Source organism: Lynx canadensis, chromosome D2, assembly GCF_007474595.2.
Source record: "Lynx canadensis isolate LIC74 chromosome D2, mLynCan4.pri.v2, whole genome shotgun sequence".
Classification (NCBI taxonomy): Eukaryota; Metazoa; Chordata; class Mammalia; order Carnivora; family Felidae; genus Lynx; species Lynx canadensis.
In genome coordinates this window covers 41,399,192-41,411,879 of record NC_044313.2, presented here as the reverse complement: position 1 = coordinate 41,411,879, position 12,688 = coordinate 41,399,192, and the positions used below count along the sequence as shown (strand labels likewise).

Genomic DNA, 12,688 nt, shown 5'->3' with positions numbered 1-12,688 from the left:
CAGGAGAGACCGGCCTGCCTGCAAGGAGACACTGTTCCCGGAGGCATGAGCACACTGCAGGGACCACTGGACATCCATCCCCCCTGTCAACCTGGACGTCAAGGCCAAGGCATCCTGGCCTGGCTACCCTGTAGCCTCTACTCCTCACACTTGCCCAAACCCTATTACCCTGTGTACCAAGCAGAATGGAGAATCTCCCTTCCCTTTCTGCTCACCCAAATCTTTGCTCCTGCGTTTTGCCTGCTCCCAAGGCCCCCTTCCAAGTACATTCGGCCTTGTCAGCACTCTTATTTCATATGCCTTGTTTTGCCATTACCCCACATTGATGGCAGTCAACTTCCTGAACAGCTGGACCTGGCTACTTCAACCTTCTATCCTACACAGCACTTACCACAGCAAGGCCACTCAGTAAACACCTATCGCCCGGATTGCAACTGTAAAGTTTATTTTAGTTTAGTTCTGCAAATCTCAGCCCAGGGGGCCTGGCCACCCCACCCCCAGAGGAACCTGCCCACTTTCAACTACTGTGTCAGCCACACACAGGTCCCCACTCACACCTCTCTGGAGAATGTCCTTCGGTCCCCTTTTGCTCACCTTTCCTTTCCTTTGCAGAAAAGCCTTTTGAGAAGGAGTTGCCGGCTGTGAGATTTCTGCTGCCACAGACAGAGCGGTGCTGGAGCTGAGCCGCGGTCCCTCCTGAAGATTTGGGGGAACTTCAATTGGAAGAGCACTGGCCAGTGGTCAAGAAGGGGAGAGATGGTTAACAACGGAAACAGCCTCCAACAGTCAAAGCCCACACGTGCAGGTGCTCAGCTGGACAAGGTGTGTTCGCACTTAGCCTTGGCCCCACGCCTATGGGAGAAATTACCATGTCCACTTTTCCAATGAGGCAGCTAGGGCTGCATAGGGAAGGAGCGGGGCGGGGCCTGAGGTGCAAGGCCACAGTCTACTTCTTCCCCACCCCCAAGACCCTGCTTTGGCTCACTGTGCTCAGGACGGGCAGGTCCTGTGACGCCAGCTCCTGAACACCCTGACACAGGTGATGGGATCACAGGAGGTTCTGACTTTCCTGCTTGAAATTTAATATATTGTCCAGGGGCACCTGGGTGGTTCAGTAGGTTGAGTGTCTGACTTTGGCTCAGGGTGTGATCTCACAGTTCGTGAGTTCGAGCCCCCTATCAGCTCTCGGCTGTCAGCACAGAGCCTGCTTCAGATCCTCTGCCCCTCCACCACACAAGCACACACACGCTCTCTCTCTCTCTCAACAATAAATTAACATTTGAAAAAATAAAGGAAGTGTTTCAAGAAAAAAGAATTTTATATATCGTTCAAAATGTTTTGGAAGTAGGGGAGCCTGGGTGGCTCAGTCGGTTAAGCGTCCAACTTCGGCTCAGGTCGTGATCTCACGGTTCGGGAGTTTGATCCCCATGTCGGGCTCTGTGCTGACAGCTCAGAGCTTGGAGCCAGCTCTGGATTCTGTGTCTCCCTCTCTCCCTGCCCCTCCCCAGCTTGGTCTCTCTCTTCTCTCTCTCTCTCTCTCACACACACACACAAAATTAAAAAAATTTAAAGGAACAAAATGTTTTGGAAATAAAAAAAACACATTGTTTCCAGCATCAGAAAAAAAAAAGCTATTTTCATTGGGCAAATAGAAAATAGACGGTTTTTTTTTTTAATGTTTATTTAGTTTTGAGACAGAGAGAGACATAGCATGAATGGGGGAGGGTCAGAGAGAGAGAGAGACACAGAATCTGAAGCAGGCTCCAGGCTCTGAGCTGTCAGCACAGAGCCCGACGCAGGGCTCGAACCCACGGACTGTGAGATCATGACCTGAGCCGAAGTCGGATGCTTAACCGAGTGAGCCACCCAGGCGCCCCAAAAATAGAGTTTTAAATAGCAGGCAAAATCACTGTAAGGTGAACTCGACTGCATCCTGTCAAGCCCCACCTCTGTATTGGACGTCAAGTACTGCCACAGCTCTTGGCCGAATCATGGAAGGACAACAAATCAATACATAAAAAAATAAATACCCAAGTTACAAAATTCCTAATGTTCCAGATGCAGGAGGATATCGTCTCATGTGGTTTTGAGCAGATTCAAGTAGACATTACATTCATCCCCAAACCAACCACTTCTCCCTGACCCCTGTCCTTTGCATCTCTCTGTCCCTCTGTCCTTTCCTCCTTCCCTCTCTCTATTCCTTCCTCCCTCCCTCCCTCTCTTTTTCTCAACTCTGCCATTGTCATGAGAACAATCCCCGGGCAAGCCTGCTGGTGAAGAGCCAGGGCGCCCCCAGATAACAGCCAGCCACCCCCAGAAGTGAGGCTGACTAGCCAGGCTGCAGCCAATCACAAAGGCATCTGGCAGAGGCCAGAAGAACCTCCCAGCGGAGCACAGTCTGAATTCCCAACTCCCATAATCAAGAGCTAAATAAACCATTATCTTCAGACAGCGTGTTTTGTGGTTGTTTGCTATGCTGCCTCATGGGGCAACAGAAAATCACAACATGGAAGGGTGCACTTGGTTCCCAGGGGAGACAGAATGGCCCAAAAGCACACCTGCCATCAGGCCCCTCATCACCTTGGCTACATATCTGCTTAAATGTGTTTTTTTTTTTTTTTTCACCTGCCAATGGAATAGGGTCAGCTTTTTCTGGAGAAGCAAAGGGTTTTGTATCAGTAATCAGTAAAGAAGCAAGACACACCGGTGCCCACGCGGATGGCCCACCCCCTGGACACCTTACTGCTTACCTGCTAACAGAGAGGCTATGGTGACTGGGTGCTGAGGTGCTCAGACCGGGCTCCAGGGAGCTCTGGGTCTCTGTGCTTCTCTCTGAAACTAACCAAACAGCACGGTAGAGGGCATGAGAAGAGGCAAAGAGCATGGCTCTCTTGAATCAAGTGGATGTCAGCAGCATGACTTACAGGCTGTGTGACATATTTACCCTCTCTGAGTCTATTTGCTCACATGAGAAATGGAAATGACAGCTACAGGGGGTTCAGAGGAGTTTTTTTGTTTTTTTTTTTTTGAGGGGGAGAATAAAACCTAGTGGCAAAGAGTAACTTGTTTTAGGGACAGAAAACAGTAGTATTATTTTTTTTAAAAACCTCCGATTCAGTTGAAGAGTAGAGACAAGATTATTCTAAAAACCATTCCTTGGACACGCCTACAGCAACAACAGAAACAATCTTTTACAGATTGCTTTTCCTTTTGCTCCGCCTAGAAACTAACGAAAAGAAAGTCTTCCATTATGTTGTGTGTTGAAATGTGTTCTTATCAGCTGGGACAGTTAAAACTCAATAAAAAAAAAATTTATGTGTGATTTATATCACACAAAATTATAGCTCCAGGTGAAGCTTTCCTCAGGACCCAGCCCCTTCCCTGTGGGGGCTCTCTGGAAGAGGGGAGCTTGCCCGGGTTTTCTCTGCCGCCACAGCACGGACATCCGGCCCACTCGGGGCGGGAAACAGTAGAGTGGGAGTCTTGGGGCACCATACCCACCTCTGCAGGGGTGCAGACGCTCCAGGGCCCATACTGTTGTGTTCTCGCAGCCCGCCTGATGCAGCCTATGCCTGAGCAGGCAGCTTCTGTCCTGCTGCGCCAAGGAGCTTTCTTCCATGAGTCTCCTCTCCACCTGAAGGTCAAGTGCATCACACATCCACACCCCAAAGTCAAGAGGGGACATTTATATAGACACATACAGACTGGCTGTCAGATTAAGTCAGTTCAGAAGTATCTGTCCACACAGTGAGAGCCTAACAGTGGCAACCAGAATGTGCTCCGGACCCCACCACCCACATGCGCCCTAGAGGTAATTCACTCCCCTCCCCCCATATTAGCGCACTCAAGCACAGCCATGCCTTTGCTCATGTGCTCCCCCGACTGGCTAGGGTCTCCCTGCTAAGTTCCTCTGTGCCTTCAAGACCCAGAACTATGTTCTTTGTACTTTCAAAGCTCTCCACTTCTGCCCTCAAGGCAGAGGGAAGTGTCTTTTTGTCACTTTCCCTCATCACATCACTCACATCTCCTTCTATGACACATTATATCATGTTTGCTTGCTTGTCTGTCTGCTCCCACCCCCACCCACCGACCTTACTGTGTGCTTTATGCTTCATTGTAGCTCCTCCGGCTCAATGAATAGGGGCAACATGTTCAGATGCCAAGAAAGAAGGGATCCAAGAAGGAGGACAAGACAGAGCAGGCATTTTCTGATTGACTGTGGACAGCATCCACCCCAGCAGTCCCCTCCTCTCCATCCACACTGCCCCTGTGTTAGTCTTGGTCTCAGTTCTCCAACCAGCCCCCTGGACTGGTGCACAGGCGCCCAGCCAGTCTCCAGCCCTGCCTCTCTCTGGTTCCTCTGAAGTGCAGACCTCCTTGCATTTCTATCACAGGCACCTCGCTTGCCTCTCCCCAGTCCCAGCACTGCCCCGGCCTCAAGGGGGCCAATGCTGAAGTAATTTCTGCCCCAGAATCCCCACTCCACCCCTGTGCGGTCAGGTGGAGGCTGTCTCCACCTGAGACCACCTTCTGGGTGGGCTTATCTCCCTTCCTGTCTTCCCTCCACCACTCCCGCTCTCCTATGGGCACTTACCCAATAAATAACATGCGTAAGCATCACCATTTCTGGCTTTGTTTGGAGGGAACCCCATGTAAGCCAAATGCCTACTATGTGCCAGCCTCTTCCTAGGCGGTGGGGAGCACACGGGGCAGCAAATGTGACAAGTGCAGCAGGGGGACCCTCTGCAGACACAAGATAGCAGAGGGAGGGAGGGGCCAGGGACTGTAGGCACAGTCAGGGAAAGTTCCTTGCATGAAGCCTAGTTGAATTTTGACAGGTGACCTGACTCACGGATTACAAACATGTAATGTAATTGTTTTTGTGTAAAGAGCTTCTTTGAAAGATTCCAAGAATCTCAGCCACATTAGAAATCTGGGCTTGCTCAATCGTCTTTACCAGCGCTGCCCAACAGAACTGCAAGGCTGGGATTGTTCTAGATCTTCCGTGTCCAGTATGGTCATCAGCAGCTGCGTGTGGCTACTGAGCACTTGAAACGTGGTAGGTATGACCGAGGAGCTGAAGATTTTACTTGCATTTCAATTAACTATAATTTAGCTAATGTAAATGTCAATAGCTCCCCCTAGCTAGTGGCTCCTGGGTTGAGAAGCGCAGATCTACACTGACCTCCGAGATGGTGCCCAGAACCAAGCCAGCCAGCCGTCTAACGTGGAGACCGGCAGAGGTTGGGTATACGGCCACTTCTTCCCAATGAACCCGACAAGCTTCCAGAACTGACTGCAAGGGGAGCCGCCTGCGAGGCTGGTCTTCACACATGGTCAGCAGAATGGAGCTCAAGGGCTCACGGAGCTGCAGAGGCTGGAGAGAAGAGGGGCTGCATGAGAAGCCTGGACAGCTGAGTCCAATACCTTGTCGGGTGTGCGGTGGGGACTAATGGAAACAGATGATCTCATTACCACTAGACAGACACCTGCTCCTTCTGGAGCGTTTGGGGACGGACACAAGATATATGACCGAGGCCACAAAATGCAGAGCAACGATCTCTACGCCAGCTGTGCGAAGTTTGCTGCTTTCTAGTCTGGAATGTTCTTTGGTACCCAGAGAGCACAAACCTGTGCTTGGAATACTTATGAAAAATAGGTGCTTGACAAAGTGGGCATCCACCCATGCCAAGTACACACATCAAACCAGGGATCGCCTTCAAATCACACCCACCTGGGTAACCTGTCAAATTATTTCTCGATTACTTCTCAAATGCAATTACTTCTCAAATTACTTCCTCAATTACTTTCTGCCAAATTACTTCTCGAATTATTTAGGTGGATCTCACTGGGCCTTTCCCCTAGAATGTGAGCTCCAGAAACATAAGGGCTGTGCCTTTTCATCCTTGGGCATTTCCAATGGTCAGCACAAGGTCAATAATCACTGGTTGAACTTTATGTCACATGCAGCCATGAAGGAAAAGAAAAAATATTTGCTTAAGCATTTCCCTCGTGCATTCAAGTGGCCACCATTTATATTGGGAAAGTCCTCAAATTCAGACTCAAAATCAGGCTTTTTGTCCCGCTCACCCATACCGTGAGTCATTTTCGAGGTAAGGGCTGCCCTACCATTTCCTGCCATGGAGCATCAGTTGTGAATTCCCATCTCCATGTGTAAGAGGGATGCTGCGTCCTAGACTCATACAGCAAATCCCAATGCCTGAACTACAAAGTGGGAGACAGTCCCTGTCTTCAAGGACTTCACAGTCTGATGAGAAATATGGTCACCGAAAGAGACAAGGACCGGGACGCCTGGGTGGTCAGTCAATTAAGCATCCAAGTTCAGTTCAGGTCATGATCTCACAGTTTGTAGGTTTGAGCCCCGCTTCGGGCTCTGTGCTGACAACTCAGAGCCTGAAGACTGCTTCAGATTCTGTGTCTCCCTCTCTCTCTGCCCCTCTCTTGCTTGCACTCTATCTCTCTCTGTCTCTCTAAAAAATAAATAAACATTAAAAAGAGAGAGAGAGATAAGGACTCAAGTCTTAGGACGCACAGACATGGTGATAACACAGAGGAAAAGGTCTAACCCAACCTGGGGAGGGAACGAGGAGCTGGGGGAAAGAACTTGAACTAAATCTCAAAAAGCACACTGGTGTTAACCAGGAGAAAAGTGGAGGGAGGAACCGCAGATAGAAGGAGCAGTATATAGTAAGGATGCCATGTCTGAAAAGAAGGGCACTGTGGGCAGGACAGAGCCCAGGGGAAAATAACAACACAGGGCCCCTTGTTCAAAACTTTTAAGAATTTCAAGACGGTGACATCAGAGCATTACATCAAGCATGGGCCCTTGTAAGCGCAGGGCACTATTCGATTACACAGGCCACACGCCCGTGAAACTGGCCCTGATTATGGAAGAGCTCCAGAGGGGAACCAGAGCTACAGGTAAGAGCCCAATTTGGGGCTCCAGGTATGCCCTGCTGAGAAGTGGAATCTAACCCCATGAGTAGAGTGGCAAGGTAAGAAGGATATCACACGAGGAGGGATGAGAATACAAAGCACCAGGAAACACTGGGATGTTGAATTAGAGAGACAAAGGTGAGATAGAAGGAAGGAAGGGAGGGAGGGAGGGAGGAAGGAAGGGAGGAAGGGAGGGAGGAAGGGAGGGAGGAAAGAAGAGGGAAGGAGGGAAGGAAGGAAGGAAGGAAGGAAGGAAGGAAGGAAGAGGAGAATTCTCTGGCTCTTGTTACCCTGGTCTAAGAAATTCTTATAGTGTGAGATGAAAATTTGCACACACACACAAACACACATACTCTGTAGTCAAAAGTTTTATACAGTGCTGTGATAAAAGTTTAAAATTTTTCTATGCTTTAAGCTTTCTTGGAGTCTTTAATAAATTACTCTGCAAAATCTTGAAGAGGAAGGTAATAGAGGGAGCATTTTCCCAAATCAATTGAGCACAGAACCCTTTTTCAGGAAAGCATCTCACGTCAGGAACGGCTGCTTTAAAGCCTGTTTTATAAATCTGCATCTTCGCCATCTACAAAATCCTCTAGTTTGCCACTTCCTCTGAGCAGATAAGTCTTATTTTGCTTGCCAACCCTAAATCATGGCTGCCTGGATGGCCATGTTAAGTAGCATTCTGCGGTGGTTTCTACTCAGCGGGAACACTTCTGTAACCCGTTGGCAATGCCTTCCTAGAACCCAGGAGGACGGAGTGGTGACACAGAGCTCAAGAGAAGTGGTCCCTGTCCTGAAGAAAACTGCTCATTAAATCCAAAGACATGACCTGGCAAGACTTTGAGTACCTTGTTTACAGACCTGATTTTGTGGGACATGAAAGCCTGCTGACCAGTAGAGGGTCATTCCTAAAGAATAGACGTGCACCTGCTCAAGAGAAAAAGCACAAGATTAGATTTCGGTCACCTCTGGTATTCCATAGTCCTGCAAACAAATCACAATTCCATTTCCACGTGCGGCAGACAGTGTTGGCCGGCTAGCCCCCCCACCATCTGCAACTCCCGTGAACTTCCCGTCTCCCACTCTAGCAGCTTAAAACCACAGTGACCGTGACACCCCACTTTGGCAAGAGACGCAAGGGGAGTCTGTTAAGGGGCTTTTGAGAAAGCTTTTGCTTTACGGACAATAAGAACACAGTCCATGGTCCCACTTTTTCCTCAATTTTGCCTCGAATGCTGACAACATATATGGATCATAGCTGCCATCTTGGGACCATGAGGCAACAGGCACCAGAAAAAAGACCAGCAGCTAAAAAGGGTAGAATGTAAATACACAGCCTGGGTCCTCGATGACATTTACTGAGCTGCCGACCAATCCCAAGACTCCTTGTGAAACAAATAATAACTCTATCTGTGGTGCCAGCCGCTGCACTTTAGGCTTTCTGATGGCGCATAGCTGAAACCATCTGCACGTGAAACACTATGGGACAGCCTGCTTTAAAAGCATCACCTGTCAGAAAACAAGATGAAATGGAAGAACATTATCTGACTTCTGCACCCTCACTTCCTTCATCTTCAAAATGAGGATTCTGGGGCACCTGGTTGGCTCAGTCAGTTAAGTGTCTGACTTTGGCTCAGGTCATGCTCTCCCGGTTCATGGGTTTGAGCCCCCCATCAGGTTCTGTGCTGACAGCTCAGAGCCTGGAGTCTGCTTCAGATTCTGGGTCTCCTTCTTTCTCTGCCCATCTCCCGCTCACACTCTGTCTCTCTTGCTTTTAAAATAAACATTAAAAAAAATTTTAATAATAAAAAGAAAATAATAATAAAAAAAGTGAGTATTCTACCTGAATACTCATGAGGATTGAGTAAAAAGAACCTGCAAATGGTCATGATAATTTTTTATCATTATCAGACGCAGAGCACTTACATGCCAAGCTCTGCTCCAAGCCTTTTACTTACATTAACTCATTCGGTCCTCACCACCATCCTGTGAGGTTGGTATTTTAATTGTCTCCATTATACAGAAGAAGCGATGCAAAGGCAACATTGGGAACTTTCCCAAAGAAGACCTAAAGCCAGGCACCAGAGCCTTGGCTACGTTGCTTCTGGATTATACTAAGTTTTCAATCAATGTCAATCTGTTATTGTTGTGGGGCTTCTACTGTAATTGACAAGGCACATTCCCCTTAGGATCACGGGAAATGACTTTTGGGAACTTCAGAAGGGACACGCTGAATTCATAAAACATAGTATGTGGAAAATACACGCTTATTTGAGCCATCCACTCAGTTAAGTACAAGTGACTTTGGTTTTGGCTTCTGGCATCCCTAGGTCAAGAGCATGTGTCCAGTATCACACGTGCCAATTGTCTCTCTGACCTTATATCCCCAACCTGATCAACCAGCCCTCTGAGGAACGTGACTAGACACCTGCAGACAAGTTCACAGATTTCATCCTCACCTCTGGAGAAATGGTCTTGAGAGCAGATGCTGGAGCCGTGCCCTGAGCACTGCCAGAGGCACCATCCACACTGGGGAAGTGACCTGGATTCCAAATGCTCTAAGTACCCTTGGTGGTGCCTAAGGCCAAAGTGACAACAGGCTTCCTCCCAAATCCCAAATCCAGCCCCTTAGTACATGCTGCCTGAAGAAGGGTGGTGACGGTTTTGAATGCGACTCCTGGTGCCACGGGAAAGAAGAGCATGATCGATTGTTGATGTCTGCCATGAGCACAGGATGGGGTGATAGTGGCTTGAGTGACTCATAGTTAGAGACCAGCCCACACCTTCCACCTGCACTGGAACTCGCCAAGCAGTGGGAAAAATGTCTCTGTGTGCTGGGAGAGCTGGATATTGGTCTGAGGAGAGGAGTCGGCATACATCCTCCAAAGCTCAGGACGGAGCCCAGAGCTGGGGGAGGATTGTGAGCACAGCCTCTGCTGAGACCACTTTCCTGACTGCTCACCTCACCTCCCACAGGACCTGAGCCAAGTTGGATGCAGAGAGGAGTCTGCAGTGGACGGAAGAGAAGAGCAATTAACAGAACTGAATGGCAGGGATGTGTTAAGAGGGGTAATGGCCAGGTGACCTGGCCTACTAAGCACCAGTTTGCCACAATTCATCCCCCCCCCAGGAAGCTAAGTCCCCTGCATTTCTGGGGTGCATCAGCATGCACCCCTCTAGTGGCTGCTCAGAAAGTCAGATCCCCCTGGGGTGCCTGGGTGGCTCAGTCGGTTAAGCGTCCAACTTGGGCTCAGGTCATGATCTCACAGTTTGTGAGTTGGAGCCCCACATCAGGCTCTGTGCTGACAGCTCAGAGCCTGGAGCCTGCTTCTGATTCTGTGTCTCATTTTTTCTCTGCCCCTCCCCCACTTGTGCTCTGTCTCTCAAAAATAAATAAAATGTTTTAAAAATTATAAAAAAAAGAAAAGAAAAGAAAAGAAAAGAAAGTCATATCCCCTGGCTCCAGCTGTGGCATGTCAGCTGACTCCAGACTGTAGGAGGCACCACCAGAGAGACCCAAACAGAGGGACTGAGAGGCACCCACATCTGTATCTAACACAGGGGTCCAGGGATTTATCCCTGAGATTCTGTCAGTGCAGGAAAGAGTAGAGGGGCTCGGGGTGCTGGGTGTCTGCCTGTGGGTGACAGAGTCAGGGCCACTGCAATGGGGAACTTGATGCTTTCGCTATTGTGATCTGACTTGGAGACACGTGGGCCCAGATAAACCAACCCTGGAAGCCACCAAGCCCCTGTTATCTGAGCCCGAAGGAAAAGCAGCCTCCGTTCCAGGACGCCTTCTCCTTCCAAGAGAGGCGGAATTTCCAGGCTGTACTTTTCTCCTGAAAGGATGGCAAGAAGAAGCAGAACTCGCTGATTAAGAGCCCACTATGCCTTGAGTGCTGTGTGCCTGCCTTACACCACTTTCTCCTTAGATTTTCTTCTTATGGGGGTGCCTGGGTGGCTCAGTCGGTTAAGCATCCGACTTCAGCTCAGGTTATGCTCTCGTGGTTCATGAGTTTGATCCCCACATGGGGCTCGCTGCTGACAGTGCAGACCCCACTTCGGATCCTCTGTCCCCCCGCCCCCCTAGCCCCTGCCCTCCTTACTCTCTTTCTCTCTCTCTCTCTCTCTCTCAAAAGTAAATAAACATTTAAAAAAAGAATTTCTTCTTTTAAAAATTGAATATAATGTTTACTAGACCTTTTGCTATCCAGAAGCAAAACAAGTCCGTGAAAAAACTAAAATTACCACTGATGTTGCCACCCAGAAATAATCACTGCAGGCACCTTGGTGTATATATTTTTAGAACTCTCTGTCCCCTGTGTGTGTGTGTGTGTGTGTGTGTGTTTACTAAACTAGGGTCACATTATACATGCATATATTTAGGTTCTTTTCAAGCCATTAAATAAGCCCCCACAGCCTCATTTTAATGCTATCTTATTTACTGGACATTGTTTCCAGTTTATCACTAATGTCAACAATACAACAATAAACATTACTGCAGTTAAATCAGTCTTTACTCCTACCTTAGGATCAACTCCTGGTTGGGGACGTTTTAGGGTTTTGCTACATGCTGCCACAGGTACCCATGGCTCAGACCGTGTACCCACAACTTTTCCAACACTTCTTTTTGAATATTTATAATAATCTGATAGACTAAGTCAAATTAACCCCGTTTTACAGGTGTAGAAATTGAAGCTCAGAGAAGGTGACCTGTCTTCATCGAATAACTAAAAGGCTGGCAAAAAAAAAAAAAAGCCTGGGAATAATATTCTTTAAATCCATTCTGCCTCAGTGTTCCTCGGTGCTAAACTGGGAGCTGGGGATGCCACCCCGAGGACAGATCCAAAGTCCTAGGACCAGGCCTTTCCCCGGGACAGGCCCAAAGGTGCCACAGAGATGCCCCACAACTTACCTGAGATGCGTCGGGCTGTTCATCGTCACTCTGTTCCTGTAGCAGTTCAGGGGCCTTGAAAGGAGCAGCCTCTATGTGAGAAATGTGGTTCTGGAAAGAAAGACTTCCGGCTGCAGACAGCAGGGCTGACCAGGGACAGACCACATAGTCCGAGGAATCTGAAAACAAGGCCATGATGGGAGTATAGAGACATGACCACGTCCGGAGGGCCAGTTGTAGGACTGCAACCAGCAAGTGCCCCTGGGATGGACTGAGCAATGCCCAGGGAAACATGAAGTGGATACAACCCTGATACATGCGTGCACAAGACCACGTGTTACCAAGGGCGACCACAGTGTTGGCCAGGAAACCAGCCACCTGCATCAAATTCCTCAGTGCCCCAAGCGTCTCAAGGTCAGAGGTCCACTTGGAAATAAGCCCAAGTCTGAGTTCTTTGGAGCCAAGCCTGGGACCAAGGCAGCTGATCTTCTGGGCATACTGTAGGGGTTCATCAGTCTCCCTTCCCCCATCCCGGAACCGACACCCGGGGCAGGGAGGAGGGAGTGAAGACTCACGGGGAGGGTGAAACTGAATGAAGGTAGAGGTGCACAGCAGCCTCCTTTATCTTCCCACACTGGGACCCGCCTGATTGCTCATGTGGTCTCACTCATGTGTGGGGAGTCTCGGCTGCGGTCTCGCGGGTGACTTCGGAGCTGACATGTGAGTGTGCGTGCTCAGCCTTTGTTCCAGTTATTAACGTAAGGCTTCGCAGCTCCAAATTCACCTTTCAATACCTGCTCCCTGAAGCAAGCTCTCCTTTACAGCGAGTGCGACATG

General features: G+C 49.0%; 1 protein-coding gene across 2 annotated transcripts in view; it reads right to left on the bottom strand.

Annotated features, from left to right (window-relative positions):
* FRMPD2 (FERM and PDZ domain containing 2) overlaps positions 1-12,688 on the bottom strand; it is a 101,270-nt gene that overhangs the window by 72,800 nt on the left and 15,782 nt on the right. For both annotated transcript variants that reach the window (XM_030335233.1, XM_030335238.1), the window contains exons 3-8: positions 11,873-12,030; positions 7,819-7,884; positions 5,186-5,377; positions 3,502-3,634; positions 2,751-2,838; positions 595-730 (exon numbers count right to left, since the gene is read on the bottom strand). In XM_030335233.1, coding sequence (XP_030191093.1) covers positions 595-730; positions 2,751-2,838; positions 3,502-3,634; positions 5,186-5,377; positions 7,819-7,884; positions 11,873-12,030 — 773 coding nt within the window. The remainder of the gene's footprint in view (positions 1-594; positions 731-2,750; positions 2,839-3,501; positions 3,635-5,185; positions 5,378-7,818; positions 7,885-11,872; positions 12,031-12,688) is intronic.